At 41.1% G+C, this 27,097-nt stretch overlaps 6 protein-coding genes across 6 annotated transcripts; all 6 read right to left on the reverse strand.

The window, feature by feature from the left end:
• Positions 1 to 578: 578 nt before the first annotated feature.
• On the reverse strand, positions 579 to 3,101 carry LOC142963003 (protocadherin gamma-A11-like). Its single transcript, XM_076103699.1, has 2 exons — positions 717 to 3,101; positions 579 to 590 (listed from the first exon to the last, which is right to left on the reverse strand). The coding sequence occupies exons 1-2, from the start codon at positions 3,099 to 3,101 to the stop codon at positions 579 to 581; spliced, it is 2,397 nt and encodes a 798-aa protein (XP_075959814.1).
• A 3,424-nt stretch (positions 3,102 to 6,525) lies between these two features.
• LOC142963004 (protocadherin gamma-A11-like) lies at positions 6,526 to 8,931 on the reverse strand. Its single transcript, XM_076103700.1, has one exon. It carries the CDS (start codon positions 8,929 to 8,931, stop codon positions 6,526 to 6,528), a length of 2,406 nt encoding a protein of 801 aa, XP_075959815.1.
• Positions 8,932 to 9,768: 837 nt separating this feature from the next.
• Positions 9,769 to 12,896, reverse strand: LOC142963005 (protocadherin beta-15-like). The gene is made up of 2 exons (XM_076103701.1): positions 10,512 to 12,896; positions 9,769 to 9,864 (listed from the first exon to the last, which is right to left on the reverse strand). The coding sequence occupies exons 1-2, from the start codon at positions 12,894 to 12,896 to the stop codon at positions 9,769 to 9,771; spliced, it is 2,481 nt and encodes an 826-aa protein (XP_075959816.1).
• An 883-nt stretch (positions 12,897 to 13,779) lies between these two features.
• On the reverse strand, positions 13,780 to 16,884 carry LOC142963006 (protocadherin gamma-A4-like). Its single transcript, XM_076103702.1, has 2 exons — positions 14,500 to 16,884; positions 13,780 to 13,833 (listed from the first exon to the last, which is right to left on the reverse strand). The coding sequence occupies exons 1-2, from the start codon at positions 16,882 to 16,884 to the stop codon at positions 13,780 to 13,782; spliced, it is 2,439 nt and encodes an 812-aa protein (XP_075959817.1).
• Positions 16,885 to 18,184: 1,300 nt separating this feature from the next.
• Positions 18,185 to 20,886, reverse strand: LOC142963007 (protocadherin gamma-A11-like). Its single transcript, XM_076103703.1, has 2 exons — positions 18,494 to 20,886; positions 18,185 to 18,208 (listed from the first exon to the last, which is right to left on the reverse strand). Exons 1-2 carry the CDS (start codon positions 20,876 to 20,878, stop codon positions 18,185 to 18,187), a joined length of 2,409 nt encoding a protein of 802 aa, XP_075959818.1. The 5' UTR covers positions 20,879 to 20,886.
• Positions 20,887 to 22,190: 1,304 nt separating this feature from the next.
• LOC142963008 (protocadherin gamma-A4-like) lies at positions 22,191 to 26,627 on the reverse strand. Its single transcript, XM_076103705.1, has 2 exons — positions 22,500 to 26,627; positions 22,191 to 22,214 (listed from the first exon to the last, which is right to left on the reverse strand). Exons 1-2 carry the CDS (start codon positions 24,882 to 24,884, stop codon positions 22,191 to 22,193), a joined length of 2,409 nt encoding a protein of 802 aa, XP_075959820.1. The 5' UTR covers positions 24,885 to 26,627.
• Between the last annotated feature and the right edge of the window lie 470 nt (positions 26,628 to 27,097).

A 27,097-nucleotide genomic window follows, 5' to 3' on the forward strand; every position in this document is an offset into this window, starting at 1 on the left:
ACAGTAGAAACATTACAACACACATTAGCAAGACGTATTAGAATATGTTTTGTCGATGATAAATAAAGCGTGAGACACGCCCTTGCCTCTACTGATGAATTGAACTCCGGTCTAACAGTTAAGTGTAATGTTGGTGCTTATTAAATAGCAAAAAAATGGCTTCGTGTAATACAGGATTGAACCCAATAACCAACAACAACAATAGACAGTACATGTCATGTATCACAACGGTGTTACTGCATAGCGCGGTTATGAAGGAAGGATGAGAAGCTAAATAAAGTCAGTCTGCTGACGAAGTATATATTTTGATTCACAGAGAATCTTCCGCTTTCTGTCAAAAAATAATCAAGAGGTAGATCTGTACAGCCTATGAATGGTCTAAAAATGTAAATCGTAAGTACTAAAATTAATTTGTTGTTGCTTTTTTCTGAACAAAGGAAATTTGTGGGAACTCGTGGAGGGAAAATGACAGAAGACGTTGATGTTACTTCAAACAGAAAGAGAGATCGGATGGTTAGAAATTAAAATGGCAAAACGCAGTTAAAGACATTTGTGAACGCAGTTGAAAATAATTGTCATTATGCAAAACCCTGTCAAACAAAAAACGATGATGTGGATATTCGGTATTTGGTAGTGTGTGTGTGTGTGTGTGTGTGTGTGTGTGTGTGTGTGTGTGTGTGTGTGTGTGTGTGTGTGTGTGTGTGAAATATCCCTACCTCTGGAGATCCATCTGATTCACCGAACACATCAGCAAAGTCTGATGGACTTTTCCTCAGAGTCTGGTCAGCAGGCAGTGTGTTGTCATTGTAGGATGACACGAACTTAAAGTCACTGGTTCTAGAACCTGTTGTCAGGTAGGCGTCATAATTGTAAGTGCTGCGTAAAGTTCCTGTGCCGTCAACGTCTGCGTAATTAGGAGGGAGATAAGCGCTGGGGATGGCAACTGCTCCATCAAACAACAGTCTGGGCTTTCTCCTGCGACAAAACCTCACACCGAGGATGATGATGATGAAGGTCAGGAAAAAGGTGGACACAGACACCAGCGCGATGATCAGATAAGAGGTCAGTTTGGAGTTCTTCTCGTCATAAGAAATATCCTTCAGTTCTGGCACCTCAGCCAAGTTATCAGAAATAAGTAAATTCATGGAACAGGTGGCAGAGAGAGAGGGCTGTCCGTTATCTTTCACTGACACAATGAGGTTCTGTTTCATGCTGTCAGATTCAGAAATGTCCCGCTGGGTCCTGATCTCTCCGCTGTGGAGACCAATAGTGAAAAGTCCCGGATCAGTGGATTTGACTATATGATAGGACAGCCAGGCGTTCTGTCCGGAGTCCGCGTCCACCGCTATCACTTTGGACACCAGAGAGCCTCCGTGTGCAGCTTTGGGGACCAGCTCGGTCATGAAGGAGTTGCCCTCCGGGGCGGGGTACAGTATCTGAGGAGAGTTGTCATTCACATCCGATACGAACACACTGACAGTCACGTTGCTGCTGAGCGGAGGAGAACCGTTGTCTCTGGCCGTCACGTGGACTTTAAAACTCCTGAACTGTTCATAATCAAACGACCTCACAGCGTGGATCACCCCCGTGTCTCCGTTAACAGATAGATAGGAGGACACCGGGGCACCGTTCACCTCACCGGGTAACAGAGAATAAATCACTGTACCGTTTTGTCTCCAGTCGGGGTCTCGAGCAGTAACTGAACATAAAGTGGAGCCAGGTTTGTTATTTTCAGTCACATAAGCGCTGTAGGACTGTTCCTCAAACACAGGTGGGTTGTCGTTGATGTCTGCTACAGATAACTGAACAGTTTTAGAGGAGGACAGAGGTGGAGAGCCCTCGTCAGTGGCAGTGATTGTAATGTTGTAGTCAGACTCTAGTTCACGGTCCAGTTGTCCTGTGGTCACCAGAGAATAATAGTTTTTAATAGAAGGAACCAACTTAAAAGGGACGTTTTGCTGAATGGAGCAGCGGACCTGTCTGTTAGTCTCAGAGTCTCTATCCTGCACGTTGATGATGCCCACCTCTGTACCAGGTGACACGTTCTCAGGTATGGGGTTATTCAGTGATTTCAGATATATCACTGGAGCATTATCATTTATATCAGTCACATCTATTATAACTTTTGCGTAAGAGGTTAATCCTAAACCATCTTTAGCTTTCACTCTCATTTCAAAAGAACTCCTTTCTTCAAAATCAATTACACCAGTTACTTTAATTTCTCCAGTTTTAGGATCAATAGAAAATACATTTACGTCATCATCAGAAACGTGACCAAAGTGATACGTCACATCTCCATTCACTCCTTCATCTGCGTCAGTAGCACTAACATTAATCACTATGGTATTAAGAGGAGAGTTTTCAGGTAGACTGGCTTCATAAACGGCCTGGCTAAACACTGGGGCGTTATCATTAGCATCCAGTACAGTGACGTGTATGACTACAGTACCTGATCTCTGAGGAGAGCCTCCGTCTAAAGCTGTGAGAAGCAAATTAATGTCTTTCTGCTTCTCTCTATCAAGTGTTTTCTCCAGTACGAGTTCAACCTTGTTGCTGTCAACAGCGAGAATAAAGTTATCGTTCTTTTGCAGGTTGTACCTTTGAACAGCATTCTGACCTATATCTGCGTCATGGGCCTCCTCGATAGAGAAACGGTTTCCCTTGTCAGCTGACTCTCTTATTTCCATTTCAATCAAATTATCGTTAAATTGCGGTGAGTTGTCGTTTTCATCTTGAATATGAAGACTTAGTCGATGAAGCTCCAGAGGATTTTCTAACACCAGATCTACTTTCACAACGCACGAGGGTTTCTTTCCACAAAGACTTTCTCGGTCAATTCTCTCCGATGTGATCAAATCTCCGGTACTCAGATTAATATCACAGTACCGCTTACGAGTCCCCTCAAAATCCACACGGGCCTTTCGGGAAGATAAGGTCCTCAGATCAAGACCGAGATCTTTTGCTATATTTCCAATAACAGACTCTCGTTTCATCTCTTCTGGAATAGAATAACTCAGGTCTCCATTAACGAGGTGCAGCGTTACAATAAAGGAAGCGATGCAGAGGATCAGACGCAGCGCTGGAAATCCTTTGTGTCCCATCTTGACACAATGAGGCGTATTTAGCGTCTAAGCTGGAGTGAAATAGTAAATATATCCAAAAAAGAGTCAATAATCCAAAACTCCGCACCAGTGTTCACCAACATATGTCCACGATATAACACATTCTCTTGGAAAAATACAACTGACATCCATTTAGTACTAGTGGGTGGAGTGGTGTGTGTTCATGTTCTGTAAGCCAACAGCGACACCATGAGTCGCTTTTTATCTCCACAGTGTTATGATTGAATATGACCATTTCACTATGTCCTCAATATCTAATGAAGACATCTTAAATGTCACTAAAACAGTTCAATGTCAATCATGTATGCTACAGCAAAACAGAGAGGTAAGATTCAGCACCATGGACAGTGGTGGAAGAAATACTCTGATATTTTGCTAGAAAAGTAAACGTAAAATATCAAAAACTAAATATACTCCATTACAAGTCAAAGTCCGGTATTTTAAATTTGATCTAGCAAGAGTACAAAATTATTATCAGTAAAATACATTTAAAGTATAAAAGGTAAAAGCAGTCTTTCAGCAGAAAAAGGTCCCAGTGAACAATATATTAATATATGTGAAATGATTAGTGTTGATATTGATGCATCAATATTCAAGCAGAATTTCACTGTTGAAGCTGGTGGATGTGAAGTTAGATTTAATGTATACACAATAAGTCCAGAGGGTCCCAACCTAGTTGGTCACCTGAAACGGGTCATTAGAATCTTAATCTATAAAGTAACTACCAACTGTAGCTGTCAGACAAATGTAGTGAAGTAAACAACTTTTTTCCCAATGAAATTCAGTGGAAAAGCATTAATTAGCAGAAAGTGAAAATACTCAAGTAAAGTAGAATTACATCAAAATGTTACTGAAGTACTGTACTTGACTAAATTTACTTTTTTACTCTGAGCTACGGTCCATGAAAAAAATACAGTGCATGGCCACTGACTAAAGGATTCAAGTTTTATTCACGTCACTTTACAACAATCTTAACACAACAAGTGTGTCTGTGTGGTAAATAATTTACCATAAACACAGACACCATTCATTCATTGTAAGTACCTCAGTGTTGGGGATGTGTGCAATACAGCTTAGCTCAATGACATTTGTTGTAGCATTTACAAGGCCATTACAATGTAAATAATGTGTCTGTTGCTTTCATTTTGTCAAAGTGCTTTATGTGTTGGCAATACATGACCACATACTGCTAAAATTAAGACAAAGAATACCTTCGAGCATGACACTGCAACATGCACTAGACTGTAATATAACTGATATACAAATGTGGTTCGGGGCTTTCAGACAATGAGCTGAGGCAGTCAGGGAAATTAAACAATCCAAACTATAACAACATAAGAGTAAACGTTTGACCAAACAGTTGCAAATAAACAAACAAACCAAAATGTTTTTGCTTCGAGTTGCTCTTAAGGTTACAAACTTATTAGGATTTTTGAGTTCATAAATAAATGCATGTGTATAACTAAGGGAAAGCTTTTGTGATTATTATTATTATTATCATCATCTTAATTAACATCTATATTAATAATGAAAAATCAGAGCATTATAATATTATCATCCACTCATCCCATTGACATGTAACAGTGTAGTCCAGGTATTGTTTTGCAAGAAGAGTATTTCAGCACCACGGACAGATACCTCGAGATTTGGAAGAACAGGTGTCACCAGCAGGATGCTGCATGTTAAACTGTGTCTACCAAGGCCAATGTAGATCCATACATGTGAGAAAGACAGTTCCACAAAAGAAAACACTAACTCCTTCTTAAACCTATATAATGTTAGTCACACACTCAGGTTGAATCAGGTGAACTGCAGTGTTTTGATCATTTAATGACAGTTAAGGTTACGCATAACCAGTATTAGGTGCTGAAATATTAGAAAGGAAAAAAATGCTGTACAGCAAACAATGAGAAGCCATATTATTGCTTCATTTTGTGAAGTACTTCTGGTACTACATTATTAAAAGTTGCATAGGTGTAAAACCTTCTATAAGGGTCAAAATTCCCCCTGGTGAAAAGTGGTTGAAAAAAAACAAATTGGACGCCTATGTTTTTGTTTATCTGAGTAACAAATTAGAAACATTCAAGATAATGAAAAAGCAGCTTTATGAAACCATTAAACATTGAATTACAGACACTGTTTGTAATTAGTGTTCAAATGTGTTTCTTTGTGAAACGCCAGAACAAAATGCATAAACATACGTGTTTACATAAAAGGGACAAAAACATGTCACAGGCAGAATATGATGGAATCCAATGTTTAGAAGGACGAGGAGCAGAAATGTGTAAACATTTGCTGGAAAAACTGACAGGACAGTCCGACAATATTATCAAAACCCATCACTAACCAAACATTTCAATTAAAAATCCAAAAAGCATCTTTCAATTTCCAAAAAATAATAATGCTGCACACAAACTAAACTGCTTAACAAGTCGGCCAAAATACATCCATTGTGACAAGGACACTATAGCAAGAAAGGCTTCAAGTACTTCAGAAGCCTAAATATGTTCAAAGATTCATTGTTTTCAGCTCAACATTGTCAGACTTCAGCAGCAGACAGACCCACTATGGCAGGACACAAATATATTGAACGCTGTTTTGTTCTTCTGGACAGAGTTCTTAGACTGCACTAACGTGAGTTTGTGACGGTTTCACAAAAGTAAACACAGACTCATCCTTACACCTAAACCGTTAGCCACCTTTCCCTCAGCTGACTTACACACAGAAGGTTTTTCCATTAACTGCTGATATGTGATAGTGATTTATACTGAAAATAATGTTTTATAACCAACAATCTAAAAGTAAAGATTAATGACAGCCTATGAAAAATGAATGATTGCAAAAAAGAATGATTCTGTGACAGCTTCATAAATAACTACACTTTGGTGGTAAAAATATATTATTTTAAATCCACTTCTCCATGAGTCCCAGGTTTTCTGATGGTTAGAATAAGTCGTAGTATCGAATGATTGTGTTATTCTAACTAACAAATTAGTCCGAATTTAAATAATTCAAAAACGCCAAATATAAAACGGACACAAATTACTAACTACGAATAGGAATTATATTCAAAGTTGATCTTTCTGAGATAGGACATGAATATAATTCACACCTGTGTAAAACAGAAAACGTGAAAGAAATACCATGTGAGGAGTACCATGGTTCTGAACGACAAAAGGCAAACATGTCATTTCCAGGCGTAACTAACAAAGTCAACAGCGATCAGAAAAAAAAACTCACTTATTCAAAACATTAGCTTCAGCAAAATACTAAAGTTTCCCTCCATTCTGGAAAAAGTTCGCACCAGAAACAAAACAATGACTGTCAGAAGAATAAACACATGGTGCAGATGGACAGATACATATTAAAAGGACTCAACAAACAAGCCAACAATGCATTGTGATTATACTTTGGAAGTTCCTACCTCTACAGACGGCTCTAAATCATCAAACGGGTCAGCGAAGTCAGATGGACTTTTCCTCAGAGTCTGGTCAGCAGGCAGTGTGTTGTCATTGTAGGATGACACGAACTTAAAGTCACTGGTTCTAGAACCTGTTGTCAGGTAGGCGTCATAATTGTAAGTGCTGCGTAAAGTTCCTGTGCCGTCAACGTCTGCGTAATTAGGAGGGAGATAAGCGCTGGGGATGGCAACTGCTCCATCAAACAACAGTCTGGGCTTTCTCCTGCGACAAAACCTCACACCGAGGATGATGATGATGAAGGTCAGGAAAAAGGTGGACACAGACACCAGCGCGATGATCAGATAAGAGGTCAGTTTGGAGTTCTTCTCGTCATAAGAAATATCCTTCAGTTCTGGCACCTCAGCCAAGTTATCAGAAATAAGTAAATACATGGAACAGGTGGCAGAGAGAGAGGGCTGTCCGTTATCTTTCACTGACACAATGAGGTTCTGTTTCATGCTGTCAGATTCAGAAATGTCCCGCTGGGTCCTGATCTCTCCGCTGTGGAGACCAATAGTGAAAAGTCCCGGATCAGTGGATTTGACTATATGATAGGACAGCCAGGCGTTCTGTCCGGAGTCCGCGTCCACCGCTATCACTTTGGACACCAGAGAGCCTCCGTGTGCAGCTTTGGGGACCAGCTCGGTCATGAAGGAGTTGCCCTCCGGGGCGGGGTACAGTATCTGAGGAGAGTTGTCATTCACATCCGATACGAACACACTGACGGTCACGTTGCTGCTGAGCGGAGGAGAACCGTTGTCTCTGGCCGTCACGTGGACTTTAAAACTCCTGAACTGTTCATAATCAAACGACCTCACAGCGTGGATCACCCCCGTGTCTCCGTTAACAGATAGATAGGAGGACACCGGGGCACCGTTCACCTCACCGGGTAACAGAGAATAAATCACTGTACCGTTTTGTCTCCAGTCGGGGTCTCGAGCAGTAACGGAACATAAAGTGGAGCCAGGTTTGTTATTTTCAGTCACATAAGCGCTGTAGGACTGTTCCTCGAACACAGGTGGGTTGTCGTTGATGTCTGCTACAGATAACTGAACAGTTTTAGAGGAGGACAGAGGTGGAGAGCCCTCGTCAGTGGCAGTGATTGTAATGTTGTAGTCAGACTCTAGTTCACGGTCCAGTTGTCCTGTGGTCACCAGAGAATAATAGTTTTTAATAGAAGGAACCAACTTAAAAGGGACGTTTTGCTGAATGGAGCAGCGGACCTGTCTGTTAGTCTCAGAGTCTCTATCCTGCACGTTGATGATGCCCACCTCTGTACCAGGTGACACGTTCTCAGGTATGGGGTTAGTCAGTGATTTCAGATATATCACTGGAGCATTATCATTTATATCAGTAACATCTATCATAACTTTGGCGTAAGAGGTTAATCCTAAACCATCTTTAGCTTGCAATCTCATTTCAAAAGAACTCATTTCTTCAAAGTCAATCACACCAGTTACTTTAATTTCTCCAGTTTTAGGATCAATAGAAAATAAATTGACATCATCATCAGAAACGTGACCCAAGTGATACGTCACATCTCCATTAACTCCTTCATCTGCGTCAGTAGCACTAACATTAATCACTATGGTATCTGGAGGAGAGTTTTCAGGCAGACTGGATTTATAAACGGCCTGGCTAAACACTGGGGCGTTATCATTAGCATCCAGTACAGCGACGTGTATGACTACAGTACCTGATCTCTGAGGAGAGCCTCCATCTAAAGCTGTGAGAAGCAAATTAATGTATTTTTGTTTCTCTCGATCAAGTGTGTTCTCCAGTACGAGTTCAACAGTGTGGCTGTCAACAGCGAGAATAAAGTTATCGTTATTTTGCAGGTTGTACCTTTGAACAGCATTCTGACCTATATCTGCGTCATGGGCCTCCTCGATAGAGAAGCGGTTTCCCTTGTCAGCTGACTCGCTTATTTCGATTTCAATTAAATGTTCTCTGAATTTTGGTGAGTTGTCGTTTACATCTTGAATGTGAAGACTTACTCGATGAAGCTCCAGAGGATTTTCTAACACCAGATCTACTTTCACAACGCACGAGGGTTTCTTTCCACAAATACTTTCTCGGTCAATTCTCTCCGATGTGATCAAATCTCCGGTACTCAGATTAATATCACAGTACCGTTTACGAGTTCCCTCAAAATCAACACGAGCCTTTCGGGAAGATAAGGTCCTCAGATCAAGACCGAGATCTTTGGCTATATTTCCAATAACAGACTCTCGTTTCATCTCTTCTGGAATAGAATAACTCAGGTCTCCATTAACGAGGTGCAGCGTTACAATAAAGGAAGCGATGCAGAGGATCGGACGAAGCGCTGGAAATCCTTTGTCTCCCATCTTGACACGTAAAATCCCCATCAACTTGTACAATTTATATATTCCAGTGCAAAAAACTAAAACAGTCAAAAACACCAAATAATCCAACAGGTCAGACCAATGAACACGGTGAAATACGTTCGGAAATGTAACCGTTTGTCTGGAAAATATGCAGCTGATATCTATGTAGCAGTAGTGGGTGGAGTGGTGAGAGACTTTTGTCCGTCAGCCAACAGCGACACCATGAGTCACATTTAGTCTTCACACTATGTAATAAAATATTCCTCAAAATATCCCTCTAAAACTGGATGAAGAGCACTATCACTTGTGTTAAAATGAGATGCGCATGTGCGGTAAATCTATACATTTCTAAAAAGACTATCTATTCCTGCTATTTGGAACCAGGTTTAGAAAAGTCAGTGCTGTTCCCCCCAGTACAACTCAGCTCAATGAATCGTGGTTTTAAATAGTCTGTTACCTTTGCTTTAGATTTCTAAAAGTAGTTAACTAAAAACTACATCAATTTGAGTTTTAGCCTCCTAAAGAGAAGGCCAGCTAAACTGTCATTACAAAACAGCAACATAATATTGTATCAGTTGTTGTTGAGCGCTCCATAATAATAGTAGAGCTGGGGAATCACAAACACCAAATCTCCTCATTACAGATGTAGTTATTATCACTATAATTATTTTGTATTGAAATTCAGAGAGCATGGCTGAGGAGAAGAGGACATCTCCAGTTGGGGCTGTAAGTGAGCGCCTGAGAAGCGTTTCAGCACCACGAACAGTTCCCTTGAGATTTGGCAGAGTCGATGGCACAAAGTTATTGAATGCTGTTTATAGTCTTCTGGTCAGAGTTCTAGACTGTTCTAACGTGAGTTTTCGGTACACTTGAACAGTTAGCCAGGTTGCCCTCGGCTGACTGCGGAATAGGATCTATAATCTTCATCCCTTGCTAACAATTGACAGTAAGAGATTGAAAACATGTACAACAGCCAAATACTCAATGTAAACGTAAATACTCATGATAGATTACGCAAAATGATTGGTGAGAAACAGTTATGGGACAGCTTGACTCATATACATCTTACTGATGAGAACGTTCTTATGACTAGTTGTTCCATGAGGCCTGGGTTTTCTGCTGGCAAAGATCGGGTTGGGTATAACTGCGTGAGCGAAAATTATTTTTGTATTCTAAATAGCTAATTAGTCTCACTTAACATGTAAATCATGAATCGCAAATTTATAAAACAGACTCAATTATATATTAAACGTATTTGGTAAAATACCAATTGTCTAAGTTTATCTGTAAGGACATGAAAAGAAGTGGCAAAAAAAGTTAAATAGACTCCAAATGAGGAGTCCCATGGTTTTGAATGACGACACGTAAGAACATCTAATGATTTTCTGACAAAATATAATAAAATTAATGGCAAACAAAACAGAAAGATTTCCATCCTTTATGCTAAAAGTTCACTTCATCAAACCCGCCATAACTTTCAAAACTATAAGCACATGTTGCTGCCAGAGAGGCATTAACAGAACTCAATAAACAAGCCGACAATGCATTGTGATTTGTAAAGTACTTTGGAAGGTTCCTACCTCTACAGACGGCTCTATATCATCAAACGGGTCAGCGAAGTCTGACGGACTTTTCCTCAGAGTCTGGTCAGCAGGCAGTGTGTTGTCATTGTAAGATGACACGAACTTAAAGTCACTGGTTCTAGAACCTGTTGTCAGGTAGGCGTCATAATTGTAAGTGCTGCGTAAAGTTCCTGTGCCGTCAACGTCTGCGTAATTAGGAGGGAGATAAGCGCTGGGGATGGCAACTGCTCCATCAAACAACAGTCTGGGCTTTCTCCTGCGACAAAACCTCACACCGAGGATGATGATGATGAAGGTCAGGAAAAAGGTGGACACAGACACCAGCGCGATGATCAGATAAGAGGTCAGTTTGGAGTTATTCTCGTCATAAGAAATATCCTTCAGTTCTGGCACCTCAGCCAAGTTATCAGAAATAAGTAAATACATGGAACAGGTGGCAGAGAGAGAGGGCTGTCCGTTATCTTTCACCGACACAATGAGGTTCTGTTTCATGCTGTCAGATTCAGAAATGTCCCGCTGGGTCCTGATCTCTCCGCTGTGGAGACCAATAGTGAAAAGTCCCGGATCAGTGGATTTGACTATATGATAGGACAGCCAGGCGTTCTGTCCGGAGTCCGCGTCCACCGCTATCACTTTGGACACCAGAGAGCCTCCGTGTGCAGCTTTGGGGACCAGCTCGGTCATGAAGGAGTTGCCCTCCGGGGCGGGGTACAGTATCTGAGGAGAGTTGTCATTCACATCCGATACGAACACACTGACGGTCACGTTGCTGCTGAGCGGAGGAGAACCGTTGTCTCTGGCCGTCACGTGGACTTTAAAACTCCTGAACTGTTCATAATCAAACGACCTCACAGCGTGGATCACCCCCGTGTCTCCGTTAACAGATAGATAGGAGGACACCGGGGCACCGTTCACCTCTCCAGGTAACAGAGAATAAATTACTGTACCGTTTTGTCTCCAGTCGGGGTCTCGAGCAGTAACGGAACATAAAGTGGAGCCAGGTTTGTTATTTTCTGTCACATAAGCGCTGTAGGACTGTTCCTCAAACACAGGTGGGTTGTCGTTGATGTCTGCCACAGATAACTGAACAGTTTTAGAGGAGGACAGAGGTGGAGAGCCCTCGTCAGTGGCAGTGATTGTAATGTTGTAATCAGACTCTAGTTCACGGTCCAGTTGTCCTGTGGTCACCAGAGAATAATAGTTTTTAATAGAAGGAACCAACTTAAAAGGGACGTTTTGCTGAATGGAGCAGCGGACCTGTCTGTTAGTCTCAGAGTCTCTATCCTGCACGTTGATGATGCCCACCTCTGTACCAGGTGGCACGTTCTCAGGTATGGGGTTAGTCAGTGATTTCAGATATATCACTGGAGCATTATCATTTATATCAGTCACATCTATCATAACTTTGGCGTAAGAGGTTAATCCTAAACCATCTTTAGCTTTCACTCTCATTTCAAAAGAACTCCTTTCTTCAAAGTCAATCACACCAGTTACTTTAATTTCTCCAGTTTTAGGATCAATAGAAAATACATTTACGTCATCATCAGAAACGTGACCAAAGTGATACGTCACATCTCCATTGACTCCTTCATCTGCGTCAGTAGCACTAACATTAATCACTATGGTACCTGGAGGAGAGTTTTCAGGTAGACTGGCTGTATAAACGGCCTGGCTAAACACTGGGGCGTTATCATTAGCATCCAGTACAGTGACGTGTATGACTACAGTACCTGATCTCTGAGGAGAGCCTCCATCTAAAGCTGTGAGAAGCAAATGCATGTCTTTCTGCTTTTCTCTATCAAGCTTGTTCTCCAGCACGAGTTCAACCTTGTTGCTGTCAACAGCGAGAATAAAGTTATCGTTCTTTTGCAGGTTGTACCTTTGAACAGCATTTTGACCTATATCTGCGTCATGGGCCTCCTCGATAGAGAAGCGGTTTCCCTTTTCAGCTGATTCGCTTATTTCCATTTCAATCAAATTATCGTTAAATTGTGGTGAGTTGTCGTTTACATCTTGAATGTGAAGACTTAGCCGATGAAGCTCCAGAGGATTTTCTAACACCAGATCTACTTTCACAACGCACGAGGGTTTCTTTCCACAAAGACTTTCTCGGTCAATTCTCTCCGATGTGATCAAATCTCCGGTACTCAGATTAATATCACAGTACCGCTTACGAGTCCCCTCAAAATCAACACGGGCCTTTCGGGAAGATAAGGTCCTCAGATCAAGACCGAGATCTTTTGCTATATTTCCAATAACAGACTCTCGTTTCATCTCTTCTGGAATAGAATAACTCAGGTCTCCATTAACGAGGTGCAGCGTTACAATAAAGGAAGCGATGCAGAGGATCAGACGAAGCGCTGGAAATCCTTTGTGTCCCATCTTGACATGTAAACGCCCCATAAACTTGTACAATTTATATATTCCAGTGCAAAAAAATTAAAATAGTCAAAAACACCAAATAATCCAACAGGTCAGAGCAATGAACACGGTGAAATACGTTCGGAAATGTAACCGTTTGTCTGGAAAATCTTCAGCTGATATCTATGTAGCAGTAGTGGGTGGAGTGGTGAGAGACTTTTGTCTGTGAGCCAACAGCGACACCATGAGTCACATTTTGATTTCAGACTAATATGTAATAAAATATTCCTCAAAATATTCCTCGAAAACTGGATTAAGCGCACTATCACTCATGTTAAAATGAGATGCGCATGTGGTAATTCTATAAATTTCTTTAAAGACACTATCTATTCCTACTATTTAGCCCAGGTTTAGAAAAGATAGTGCTGTCCCCCCAGAACAAATCAGCTCAATGAATCGTGGTTTGAAATAGTCTGTTACATTTGCTTTAGATTTCAAAAATTGGTTAAACAATAAAGAATATATATATTATAATGTTAGCCTCCTAAAGAGAAGGCCAGCTAATCTGTCATTACAAAACAGCAACATAATATTGTATGAGCGGTTGTTGAATGCCCCATAATAATAGTATGAGCTGGGGAATCACAAACACCAAATATTCTCATTACAGATGTAGTTATTATCACTATAATTATTTTGTATTGAAAGTCAGAGAGCATGGCTGAGGAGAAGAGGACATCTCCAGTTGGGGCTGTAAGTGAGCGCCTGAGAAGAGTTTCAGCACCACGAACAGTTCCCTTGAGATTTGGCAGAGCCGATGGCACAAAGTTATTGAATGCTGTTTATAGTCTTCTGGTCAGAGTTCTAGACTGTTCTAACGTGAGTTCACGGTACACTTGAACCGTTAGCCGTCGCCCTCGGCTGACTGCGGAATAGGATCTATAATCTTCATCCATTGCTAACAATTGACAGAGATATACTGAAAACATGTACAACAGCCAAATATGTAGATAGTCATGAAAGATTACGCAAAATGATTGGTTAGAAATAGTTTTGAGACAGCTTGAATCATGTACATTTTACTGATGAAAATGTTGTTTTGACTATAGTTTTTATATGAGGCAGGTGTTCTGCTGGCAAAGATTGAAAGGTAATAACTGCTTGGTAGCAATTTTATTTTTTTATCTAAATAGCGAATTCATCTCATTTAACATATAATTCATGAATCGCAACTTTATAAAACAGACTGAATTCTATATTAAAACTATTTGGTCAATGAATAATTTTCAACGTTTATCTTTTAGGACATAAAAAGAAATGGCACCTGTGTGAGAAAGACCGAATAAATAACAGTAGAAAACGTGATGTGGACTCCAAATGAGGAGTCCCACGGTTTTGAATGACGACACGTAAAAACATGCAATGATTTTCTCACAAAATATAATAAAATGAACGGCAAAAAACCCGAAAGATTTCCATCCTTCATGCTAAAAGTTCACTTCATCAAACCCGCCATAACTTTCAAAAGCATAAACACATGTTGCAGCCAGAGAGGCATTAACAGAACTCAACAAACAAACAGACAATTCATTGTGATTAGTAAAGTAGTTTGGAAGGTTCCTACCTCTACAGACGGCTCTATATCATCAAATGGGTCAGCGAAGTCAGATGGACTTTTCCTCAGAGTCTGGTCAGCAGGCAGTGTGTTGTCATTGTAAGATGACACGAACTTAAAGTCACTGGTTCTAGAACCTGTTGTCAGGTAGGCGTCATAATTGTAAGTGCTGCGTAAAGTTCCTGTGCCATCAACGTCTGCGTAATTAGGAGGGAGATAAGCGCTGGGGATGGCAACTGCTCCATCAAACAACAGTCTGGGCTTTCTCCTGCGACAGAACCTCACACCGAGGATGATGATGATGAAGGTCAGGAAAAAGGTGGACACAGACACCAGCGCGATGATCAGATAAGAGGTCAGTTTGGAGTTCTTCTCTTCATAAGAAATATCCTTCAGTTCTGGCACCTCAGCCAAGTTATCAGAAATAAGTAAATACATGGAACAGGTGGCAGAGAGAGAGGGCTGTCCGTTATCTTTCACTGACACAATGAGGTTCTGTTTCATGCTATCAGATTCAGAAATGTCCCGCTGGGTCCTGATCTCTCCGCTGTGGAGACCAATAGTGAAAAGTCCCGGATCAGTGGATTTGACTATATGATAGGACAGCCAGGCGTTCTGTCCGGAGTCCGCGTCCACCGCTATCACTTTGGACACCAGAGAGCCTCCGTGTGCAGCTTTGGGGACCAGCTCGGTCATGAAGGAGTTGCCCTCCGGGGCGGGGTACAGTATCTGAGGAGAGTTGTCATTCACATCCGATACGAACACACTGACGGTCACGTTGCTGCTGAGCGGAGGAGAACCGTTGTCTCTGGCCGTCACGTGGACTTTAAAACTCCTGAACTGTTCATAATCAAACGACCTCACAGCGTGGATCACCCCCGTGTCTCCGTTAACAGATAGATAGGAGGACACCGGGGCACCGTTCACCTCACCGGGTAACAGAGAATAGATCACTGTACCGTTTTGTCTCCAGTCGGGGTCTCGAGCAGTAACGGAACATAAAGTGGAGCCAGGTTTGTTAGTTTCAGTCACATAAGCGCTGTAGGACTGTTCCTCAAACACAGGTGGGTTGTCGTTGATGTCTGCTACAGATAACTGAACAGTTTTAGAGGAGGACAGAGGTGGAGAGCCCTCGTCAGTGGCAGTGATTGTAATGTTGTAATCAGACTCTAGTTCACGGTCCAGTTGTCCTGTGGTCACCAGAGAATAATAGTTTTTAATAGAAGGAACCAACTTAAAAGGGACGTTTTGCTGAATGGAGCAGCGGACCTGTCTGTTAGTCTCAGAGTCTCTATCCTGCACGTTGATGATGCCCACCTCTGTACCAGGTGACACGTTCTCAGGTATGGGGTTAGTCAGTGATTTCAGATATATCACTGGAGCATTATCATTTATATCAGTCACATCTATCATAACTTTGGCGTAAGAGGTTAATCCTAAACCATCTTTAGCTTGCACTCTCATTTCAAAAGAATTCCTTTCTTCAAAGTCAATCACACCAGTTACTTTAATTTCTCCAGTTTTAGGATTAATAGAAAATACATTTACGTCATCATCAGAAACGTGACCAAAGTGATACGTCACATCTCCATTAACTCCTTCATCTGCGTCAGTAGCACTAACATTAACCACTACAGTATCTACAGGAGAGTTTTCAGGCAGACTGGCTTTATAAACGGCCTGGCTAAACACTGGGGCGTTATCATTAGCATCCAGTACAGTCACGTGTATGACTACAGTACCTGATCTCTGAGGAGAGCCTCCATCTAAAGTTGTGAGAAGCAAATTGATGTATTTTTCTTTCTCTCGATCGAGCTTGTTCTCCAGTACGAGTTCAACCTTGTTGCTGTCAACAGCGAGAATAAAGTTATCGTTCTTTTGCAGGTTGTACCTTTGAACAGCATTCTGACCTATATCTGCGTCATGGGCCTCCTCGATAGAGAAGCGGTTTCCCTTTTCAGCTGACTCCCATATTTCCATTTCAATCACTTGCTTATTGAATTTTGGCGAGTTGTCGTTTACATCTTGAATATGAAGACTTAGTCGATGAAGCTCCAGAGGATTTTCTAACACCAGATCTACTTTCACAACGCACGAGGGTTTCTTTCCACAAAGACTTTCTCGGTCAATTCTCTCCGATGTGATCAAATCTCCGGTACTCAGATTAATATCACAGTACCGCTTACGAGTCCCCTCAAAATCAACACGGGCCTTTCGGGAAGATAAGGTCCTCAGATCAAGACCGAGATCTTTTGCTATATTTCCAATAACAGACTCTCGTTTCATCTCTTCTGGAATAGAATAACTCAGGTCTCCATTAACGAGGTGCAGCGTTACAATAAAGGAAGCGATGCAGAGGATCAGACCAAGCGCTGGAAATCCTTTGTGTCCCATCTTGACATGTAAACGCCCCATAAACTTGTACAATTTATATATTCCAGTGCAAAAAAAGTAAAATAGTCAAAAACACCAAATAATCCAACAGGTCAGAGCAATGAACACGGTGAAATACGTTCGGAAATGTAACCGTTTGTCTGGAAAATCTGCAGCTGATATCTATGTAGCAGTAGTGGGTGGAGTGGTGAGAGACTTTTGTCTGTCAGCCAACAGCGACACCATGAGTCACATTTAGTCTTCATACTATGTAATAAAATATTCCTCAAAATATCCCTCTAAAACTGGATTAAGCGCACTATCACTTATTTTAAAATGAGATGCGCATGTGCGGTAAACCTATACATTTCTAAAAAGACACTATCTATTCCTGCTATTTGGAACCAGGTTTAGAAAAGTCAGTGCTGTTCCCCCCAGTACAACTCAGCTCAATGAATCGTGGTTTTAAATAGTCTGTTGTCTTTGCTTTAGATTTCTAAAGTGGTCAAACAATAGACAATATATATATATATATATATATATATTCGAGTTTTACCCTCCTAAAGAGAAGGCGAGCTAAACTGTCATTACAAAACAGCAACACAATATTGTATGAGTTGTTGTTGTTGAGGGCTCCATAATAATAGTATGAGCTGGGGAATCACAAACACCAAATATTCTCATTACAGATTATCACTTTAATTATTTGTATTGAAATTCAGAGAGCATGGCTGAGGAGAAGAGGACATCTCCAGTTGGGGCTGTAAGTGAGCGCCTGAGAAGCGTTTCAGCACCACGAACAGTTCCCTAGAGATTTGGCAGAGTTGATGGCACAAAGTTATTGAATGCTGTTTTTGGTATTCTGGTCAGAGTTCTAGACTGTTCTAACCTGAGTTTACGGTAAACTTGAACCGTTAGGCACGTCGCCCTCGGCTGACTCCGGAATAGGATCTATAATTTGCATCTCTTGCTGATAATTAACAATAAGTTATATTGAAATCATGCTTACCAGCCGAATATGTAAACGTGCATACTCATGAGAGATGACGCTACATGATTGGTGTGAAATAGTTTTGTGACAGCTTGAATCATATACATCTTGCTGATGAAAATGTTCTTATGACTATAGTTTTTCCATGAGGCCTGGGTTTTCTGCTGGCAGAGATCGGGTTGGAATAACTCCTTGATCGAAAAGTATTTGTTATATTTTAAATAGCGAATTAGTCTCACTTAACATAATTCATGAATCGCAATTTTATCAAACACACTAAATTATATATTAAAACTATTTGGTCAAATAATCATTTTCAAAGTGTATCTTTCAGGACATGAACATAATAGGCACCTGTGTGAGACAAAACGAATAAATAAAAGTAGAAACGTAAAATATACTCCGGTTTTGAATGATGACACGTAAAAAAACATGTAATGATTTTCTGACAAAATATAATAAAATGAACGGCAAAAAACCCGGAAGATTTCCATCCTTCATGCTAAAAGTTCACTTCAGCAAACCCGCAATACCTTTCAAAAGTATAAACACATATTGCAGCCAGAGAGGCATTAACAGAACTCAATAAACAAGCAGACAATTCATTGTGATTAGTAAAGATCTTTGAAAGGTTCCTACCTCTACAGACGGCTCTAAATCATCAAACGGGTCAGAGAAGTCTGATGGACTTTTCCTCAGAGTCTGGTCAGCAGGCAGTGTGTTGTCATTGTAAGATGACACGAACTTAAAGTCACTGGTTCTAGAACCTGTTGTCAGGTAGGCGTCATAATTGTAAGTGCTGCGTAAAGTTCCTGTGCCATCAACGTCTGCGTAATTAGGAGGGAGATAAGCGCTGGGGATGGCAACTGCTCCATCAAACAACAGTCTGGGCTTTGTCCTGCGACAGAACCTCACACCGAGGATGATGATGATGAAGGTCAGGAAAAAGGTGGACACAGACACCAGCGCGATGATCAGATAAGAGGTCAGTTTGGAGTTCTTCTCGTCATAAGAAATATCCTTCAGTTCTGGCACCTCAGCCAAGTTATCAGAAATAAGTAAATACATGGAACAGGTGGCAGAGAGAGAGGGCTGTCCGTTATCTTTCACCGACACAATGAGGTTCTGTTTCATGCTGTCAGATTCAGAAATGTCCCGCTGGGTCCTGATCTCTCCGCTGTGGAGACCAATAGTGAAAAGTCCCGGATCAGTGGATTTGACTATATGATAGGACAGCCAGGCGTTCTGTCCGGAGTCCGCGTCCACCGCTATCACTTTGGACACCAGAGAGCCTCCGTGTGCAGCTTTGGGGACCAGCTCGGTCATGAAGGAGTTGCCCTCCGGGGCGGGGTACAGTATCTGAGGAGAGTTGTCATTCACATCCGATACGAACACACTGACGGTCACGTTGCTGCTGAGCGGAGGAGAACCGTTGTCTCTGGCCATCACGTGGACTTTAAAACTCCTGAACTGTTCATAATCAAACGACCTCACAGCGTGGATCACCCCCGTGTCTCCGTTAACAGATAGATAGGAGGACACCGGAGCACCGTTAACATCTCCAGGTAACAGAGAATAGATCACTGTACCGTTTTGTCTCCAGTCGGGGTCTCGAGCAGTAACGGAACATAAAGTGGAGCCAGGTTTGTTATTTTCAGTCACATAAGCGCTGTAGGACTGTTCCTCAAACACAGGTGGGTTGTCGTTGATGTCTGCTACAGATAACTGAACAGTTTTAGAGGAGGACAGAGGTGGAGAGCCCTCGTCAGTGGCAGTGATTGTAATGTTGTAATCAGACTCTAGTTCACGATCCAGTTGTCCTGTGGTCACCAGAGAATAATAGTTTTTAATAGAAGGAACCAACTTAAAAGGGACGTTTTGCTGAATGGAGCAGCGGACCTGTCTGTTAGTCTCAGAGTCTCTATCCTGCACGTTGATGATGCCCACCTCTGTACCAGGTGACACGTTCTCAGGTATGGGGTTAGTCAGTGATTTCAGATATATCACTGGAGCATTATCATTTATATCAGTCACATCTATTATAACTTTGGCGTAAGAGGTTAATCCTAAACCATCTTTAGCTTGCAATCTCATTTCAAAAGAACTCCTTTCTTCAAAGTCAATCACACCAGTTACTTTAATTTCTCCAGTTTTAGGATCAATAGAAAATACATTTACATCATCGTCAGAAACGTGACCGAAGTCATACGTCACATCTCCATTCACTCCTTCATCTGCGTCAGTAGCACTAACATTAATCACTATGGTATTTGGAGGAGAGTTTTCAGGTAGACTGGCTTTATAAACGGCCTGGCTAAACACTGGGGCGTTATCATTAGCATCCAGTACAGTGACGTGTATGACTACAGTACCTGATCTCTGAGGAGAGCCTCCGTCTAAAGCTGTGAGAAGCAAATTAATGTCTTTCTGCTTCTCTCTATCAAGCTTGTTCTCCAGTACGAGTTCAACCTTGTTGCTGTCAACAGCGAGAATAAAGTTATCGTTCTTTTGCAGGTTGTACCTTTGAACAGCATTCTGACCTATATCTGCGTCATGGGCCTCCTCGATAGAGAAACGGTTTCCCTTTTCAGCTGACTCGCTTATTTCCATTTCATTCAAATTATTTTTGAATTTTGGCGAGTTGTCGTTTACATCTTGAATGTGAAGACTTAGTCGATGAAGCTCCAGAGGATTTTCTAACACCAGATCTACTTTCACAACGCACGAGGGTTTCTTTCCACAAAGACTTTCTCTGTCAATTCTCTCCGATGTGATCAAATCTCCGGTACTCAGATTAATATCACAGTACCGCTTACGTGTTCCCTCAAAATCAACACGGGCCTTTCGGGAAGATAAGGTCCTCAGATCAAGACCGAGATCTTTTGCTATATTTCCAATAACAGACTCGCGTTTCATCTCTTCTGGAATAGAATAACTCAGGTCTCCATTAACGAGGTGCAGCGTTACAATAAAGGAAGCGATGCAGAGGATCAGACCAAGCGCTGGAAATCCTTTGTGTCCCATCTTGACATGTAAACGCCCCATAAACTTGTACAATTTATATATTCCAGTGCAAAAAAATTAAAATAGTCAAAAACACCAAATAATCCAACAGGTCAGAGCAATGAACACGGTGAAATACGTTCGGAAATGTAACCGTTTGTCTAGAAAATCTGCAGCTGGTATCTATGTAGCAGTAGTGGGTGGAGTGGTGAGAGACTTTTGTCTGTCAGCCAACAGCGACACCATGAGTCACATTTAGTCTTCATACTATGTAATAAAATATTCCTCAAAATATCCCTCTAAAACTGGATTAAGCGCACTATCACTTATTTTAAAATGAGATGCGCATGTGCGGTAAACCTATACATTTCTAAAAAGACACTATCTATTCCTGCTATTTGGAACCAGGTTTAGAAAAGTCAGTGCTGTTCCCCCCAGTACAACTCAGCTCAATGAATCGTGGTTTTAAATAGTCTGTTGTCTTTGCTTTAGATTTCTAAAGTGGTCAAACAATAGACAATATATATATATATATATATATATATATATATATATATTCGAGTTTTACCCTCCTAAAGAGAAGGCGAGCTAAACTGTCATTACAAAACAGCAACACAATATTGTATGAGTTGTTGTTGTTGAGGGCTCCATAATAATAGTATGAGCTGGGGAATCACAAACACCAAATATTCTCATTACAGATTATCACTTTAATTATTTGTATTGAAATTCAGAGAGCATGGCTGAGGAGAAGAGGACATCTCCAGTTGGGGCTGCAAGTGAGCGCCTGAGAAGCGTTTCAGCACCACGAACAGTTCCCTAGAGATTTGGCAGAGTTGATGGCACAAAGTTATTGAATGCTGTTTTTGGTATTCTGGTCAGAGTTCTAGACTGTTCTAACCTGAGTTTACGGTACACTTGAACCGTTAGGCACGTCGCCCTCGGCTGACTCCGGAATAGGATCTATAATTTGCATCTCTTGCTGATAATTAACAATAAGTTATATTGAAATCATGCTTACCAGCCGAATATGTAAACGTGCATACTCATGAGAGATGACGCTACATGATTGGTGTGAAATAGTTTTGTGACAGCTTGAATCATATACATCTTGCTGATGAAAATGTTCTTATGACTATAGTTTTTCCATGAGGCCTGGGTTTTCTGCTGGCAGAGATCGGGTTGGAATAACTCCTTGATCGAAAAGTATTTGTTATATTTTAAATAGCGAATTAGTCTCACTTAACATAATTCATGAATCGCAATTTTATCAAACACACTAAATTATATATTAAAACTATTTGGTCAAATAATCATTTTCAAAGTGTATCTTTCAGGACATGAACATAATAGGCACCTGTGTGAGACAAAACGAATAAATAAAAGTAGAAACGTAAAATATACTCCGGTTTTGAATGATGACACGTAAAAAAACATGTAATGATTTTCTGACAAAATATAATAAAATGAACGGCAAAAAACCCGGAAGATTTCCATCCTTCATGCTAAAAGTTCACTTCAGCAAACCCGCAATAACTTTCAAAAGTATAAACACATATTGCAGCCAGAGAGGCATTAACAGAACTCAATAAACAAGCAGACAATTCATTGTGATTAGTAAAGATCTTTGAAAGGTTCCTACCTCTACAGACGGCTCTAAATCATCAAACGGGTCAGAGAAGTCTGATGGACTTTTCCTCAGAGTCTGGTCAGCAGGCAGTGTGTTGTCATTGTAAGATGACACGAACTTAAAGTCACTGGTTCTAGAACCTGTTGTCAGGTAGGCGTCATAATTGTAAGTGCTGCGTAAAGTTCCTGTGCCGTCAACGTCTGCGTAATTAGGAGGGAGATAAGCGCTGGGGATGGCAACTGCTCCATCAAACAACAGTCTGGGCTTTGTCCTGCGACAGAACCTCACACCGAGGATGATGATGATGAAGGTCAGGAAAAAGGTGGACACAGACACCAGCGCGATGATCAGATAAGAGGTCAGTTTGGAGTTCTTCTCGTCATAAGAAATATCCTTCAGTTCTGGCACCTCAGCCAAGTTATCAGAAATAAGTAAATACATGGAACAGGTGGCAGAGAGAGAGGGCTGTCCGTTATCTTTCACCGACACAATGAGGTTCTGTTTCATGCTGTCAGATTCAGAAATGTCCCGCTGGGTCCTGATCTCTCCGCTGTGGAGACCAATAGTGAAAAGTCCCGGATCAGTGGATTTGACTATATGATAGGACAGCCAGGCGTTCTGTCCGGAGTCCGCGTCCACCGCTATCACTTTGGACACCAGAGAGCCTCCGTGTGCAGCTTTGGGGACCAGCTCGGTCATGAAGGAGTTGCCCTCCGGGGCGGGGTACAGTATCTGAGGAGAGTTGTCATTCACATCCGATACGAACACACTGACGGTCACGTTGCTGCTGAGCGGAGGAGAACCGTTGTCTCTGGCCATCACGTGGACTTTAAAACTCCTGAACTGTTCATAATCAAACGACCTCACAGCGTGGATCACCCCCGTGTCTCCGTTAACAGATAGATAGGAGGACACCGGAGCACCGTTAACATCTCCAGGTAACAGAGAATAGATCACTGTACCGTTTTGTCTCCAGTCGGGGTCTCGAGCAGTAACGGAACATAAAGTGGAGCCAGGTTTGTTATTTTCAGTCACATAAGCGCTGTAGGACTGTTCCTCAAACACAGGTGGGTTGTCGTTGATGTCTGCTACAGATAACTGAACAGTTTTAGAGGAGGACAGAGGTGGAGAGCCCTCGTCAGTGGCAGTGATTGTAATGTTGTAATCAGACTCTAGTTCACGATCCAGTTGTCCTGTGGTCACCAGAGAATAATAGTTTTTAATAGAAGGAACCAACTTAAAAGGGACGTTTTGCTGAATGGAGCAGCGGACCTGTCTGTTAGTCTCAGAGTCTCTATCCTGCACGTTGATGATGCCCACCTCTGTACCAGGTGACACGTTCTCAGGTATGGGGTTAGTCAGTGATTTCAGATATATCACTGGAGCATTATCATTTATATCAGTCACATCTATTATAACTTTGGCGTAAGAGGTTAATCCTAAACCATCTTTAGCTTGCAATCTCATTTCAAAAGAACTCCTTTCTTCAAAGTCAATCACACCAGTTACTTTAATTTCTCCAGTTTTAGGATCAATAGAAAATACATTTACATCATCGTCAGAAACGTGACCGAAGTCATACGTCACATCTCCATTCACTCCTTCATCTGCGTCAGTAGCACTAACATTAATCACTATGGTACCTGGAGGAGAGTTTTCAGGCAGACTGGCTGTATAAACGGCCTGGCTAAACACTGGGGCGTTATCATTAGCATCCAGTACAGTGACGTGTATGACTACAGTACCTGATCTCTGAGGAGAGCCTCCATCTAAAGCTGTGAGAAGCAAATTAATGTCTTTCTGCTTTTCTCTATCAAGTGTTTTCTCCAGTACGAGTTCAACCTTGTTGCTGTCAACAGCGAGAATAAAGTTATCGTTCTTTTGCAGGTTGTACCTTTGAACAGCATTCTGACCTATATCTGCGTCATGGGCCTCGTCGATAGAGAAGCGGTTTCCCTTGTCAGCGGACTCTCTTATTTCCATTTCAATCAATTGCTTGTTGAATTTTGGCGAGTTGTCGTTTACATCTTGAATGTGAAGACTTAGTCGATGAAGCTCCAGAGGATTTTCTAACACCAGATCTACTTTCACAACGCATGAGGGTTTCTTTCCACAAAGACTTTCTCGGTCAATTCTCTCCGATGTGATCAAATCTCCGGTACTCAGATTAATATCACAGTGCCGCTTACGAGTCCCCTCAAAATCAACACGGGCCTTTCGGGAAGATAAGGTCCTCAGATCAAGACCGAGATCTTTGGCTATATTTCCAATAACAGACTCGCGTTTCATCTCTTCTGGAATAGAATAACTCAGGTCTCCATTAACGAGGTGCAGCGTTACAATAAAGGAAGCGATGCAGAGGATCGGACGAAGCGCTGGAAATCCTTTGTGTCCCATCGTCGAAAAAGAGCGTCCACAGCTTGTACAAATGACTACAGGAAAAATTAGGTTAAATCCAAAACTCAGTCAGTAATCCAACATTTTTGCAACAGCGCACGCAATAAAAAACAGTCGTGAGATTGTTCTGATAAATTACAACCTACTAAAGCAGTAACAGTGGGAGGAGATGTCTGTGTGCTTGTGTGCTGGCCTACAGCGGCACCATGAGTCACTTTTCACTCTTTGCACCCATATGCACTATACTCCACATAGTCTAGACCCGCCTCATCCTCCACACGAACTGTGCGCCATCATATAACACAGACGCGACAATATAATGAATTCTGTTCAACGAATTTTATTATTTTATTGACCAGCGTGTATTTACTTCAAGAAAAAAAATTAAATACGAAATAAAACTTTACTAAAAAATCATCATAGAAATCTAGATAGAAATGTTACAGCACTGTGGATAAACAACAGTCACTCCTTAAGAAACTTAACATATGGACAACGCAAACATAATTTCCAAACTAAATATTAGAAAATATGTGTTGCTAAAAATATTCATTGTTATTACTTTTTAGGAAGACATATTTAGAATAAAATGCTGTACATGTATGCTCAGTTGATACACTCATTTCGTGTTGCAAAATATTCATATACTTCTCTTTACCATATGAGGCAACAAGATGCCATAGAGGGTTAAGGGACAAATAAATCATTAGTAAATATTGCTAAAAGAGAAGAATAAAAAAACAAGTTTCCAGTTGCGCTTGTTATTTCAGTACCATGGACAGAGGCAGCATGATGATCTCGTGGCTCGTTGTACAAAAAAAACAATCTTTTTTTTTATTCATGAGTTACACTTTTGTCTGCAGTCAGGGTCCCACGTGGTAATAGAATGATAGGTGGCACAATATTTGTTATAATTAATACATAATATCAATATTCTCATCCCTACAATAAGAAGAGTGATGTGTGGCCAAAAATGGAAAAAACATACTGACAATTTTTAAGAGGGTCATAAAAAAAACACAAAAAACAGAGTAAAACACAGACCTTCACTGTTTCAGCACCATGGAAAGCGACAAACATTTCTTTTGGTAATTTCCACTTAGTCCTCAACAATATTAGTATCTACACTTAAAAATATATGTAAAGATTTGGCTTTATACGATAATAAAAAATAATATAGTGTTATCCACCTAAACACATCATGACGTCGTAAAATTCTGTCAGCAATACAAAAGAAAAAATGCATATCATATACTACATGACCACAATGTTACACCACATCTGCATACGTGTTAAAGGAGAACTACAAATTAGCATTGCTTGCCTACAATACAAAAATTTATCAAAATGAATGTGCAGAACCAGACATATAATCTTTATTATTCCAACCATTCTTCTCTCTTGTCAAAAGCTGCCGTCTGTGTTACCGACAATGCAAGTTGTGAGATGCGGGTGTGTTAGTAGCAGCAAATGCGGTCTCAAGCCATTACCTCTAAGCAGAGATGAGGAGCGGATACAGAGGTCTAGCAAGCTCACTTTTTCTAACTCCAAGCTCCCAGATTGTTCTCATTTTCAAACTTGAAGTCTTTAGCCCCAACAGATGCTGACTCAAAAGACATCACTTGAGGTAGTTTACGAAATATGTCACATATGGAGTGCTCCCCAAGACCTCCAAACAGCCTTCGATGTCTAAAATCGGTGGAGTTCCCCTTTAAGAGGAAATGAGCTCCATGAGACGCATGATCGCACATAACACAGAAAGTGGACAACAATGACCTTACAATGCTCTGCATTTTTCAAATGTCCTTCTGAATTAGGCATAAGCCCCATTGAATGACATATATGTCACAGTGTTACTCTAAACTGTACGGTACAAGTTCGGGTTAAATGTCCTGTTCATACCTAAATCAAACATAAATCCTAAATAATGATGTTACTGTGTTCAAATATATTACTCCCTTCTCTCATTTTTAAAACTGCAATGGCAATGTTAATAACTGTTCACAGTGCGAGCATCAACAAACTCAACTCCAGCAATATCAAAATGATTGTTATGTTATCATATTAACAGTGCAGCGACATTACTTTAAGGTGAATGAATATCAGCACAGTCAAGTCAGTAGATCGCAAAATATGAAAAGCATTCAACTTTGCCAACATCTTAGTCGCGTTAAAGAAAATTCAGCTTGATTCACTCACCGGTACAGAAGGTC

Source organism: Anarhichas minor, unplaced genomic scaffold (assembly GCF_050575085.1).
Source record: "Anarhichas minor isolate MPS153535 unplaced genomic scaffold, ASM5057508v1 ptg000028l, whole genome shotgun sequence".
NCBI lineage: Eukaryota > Metazoa > Chordata > Actinopteri > Perciformes > Anarhichadidae > Anarhichas > Anarhichas minor.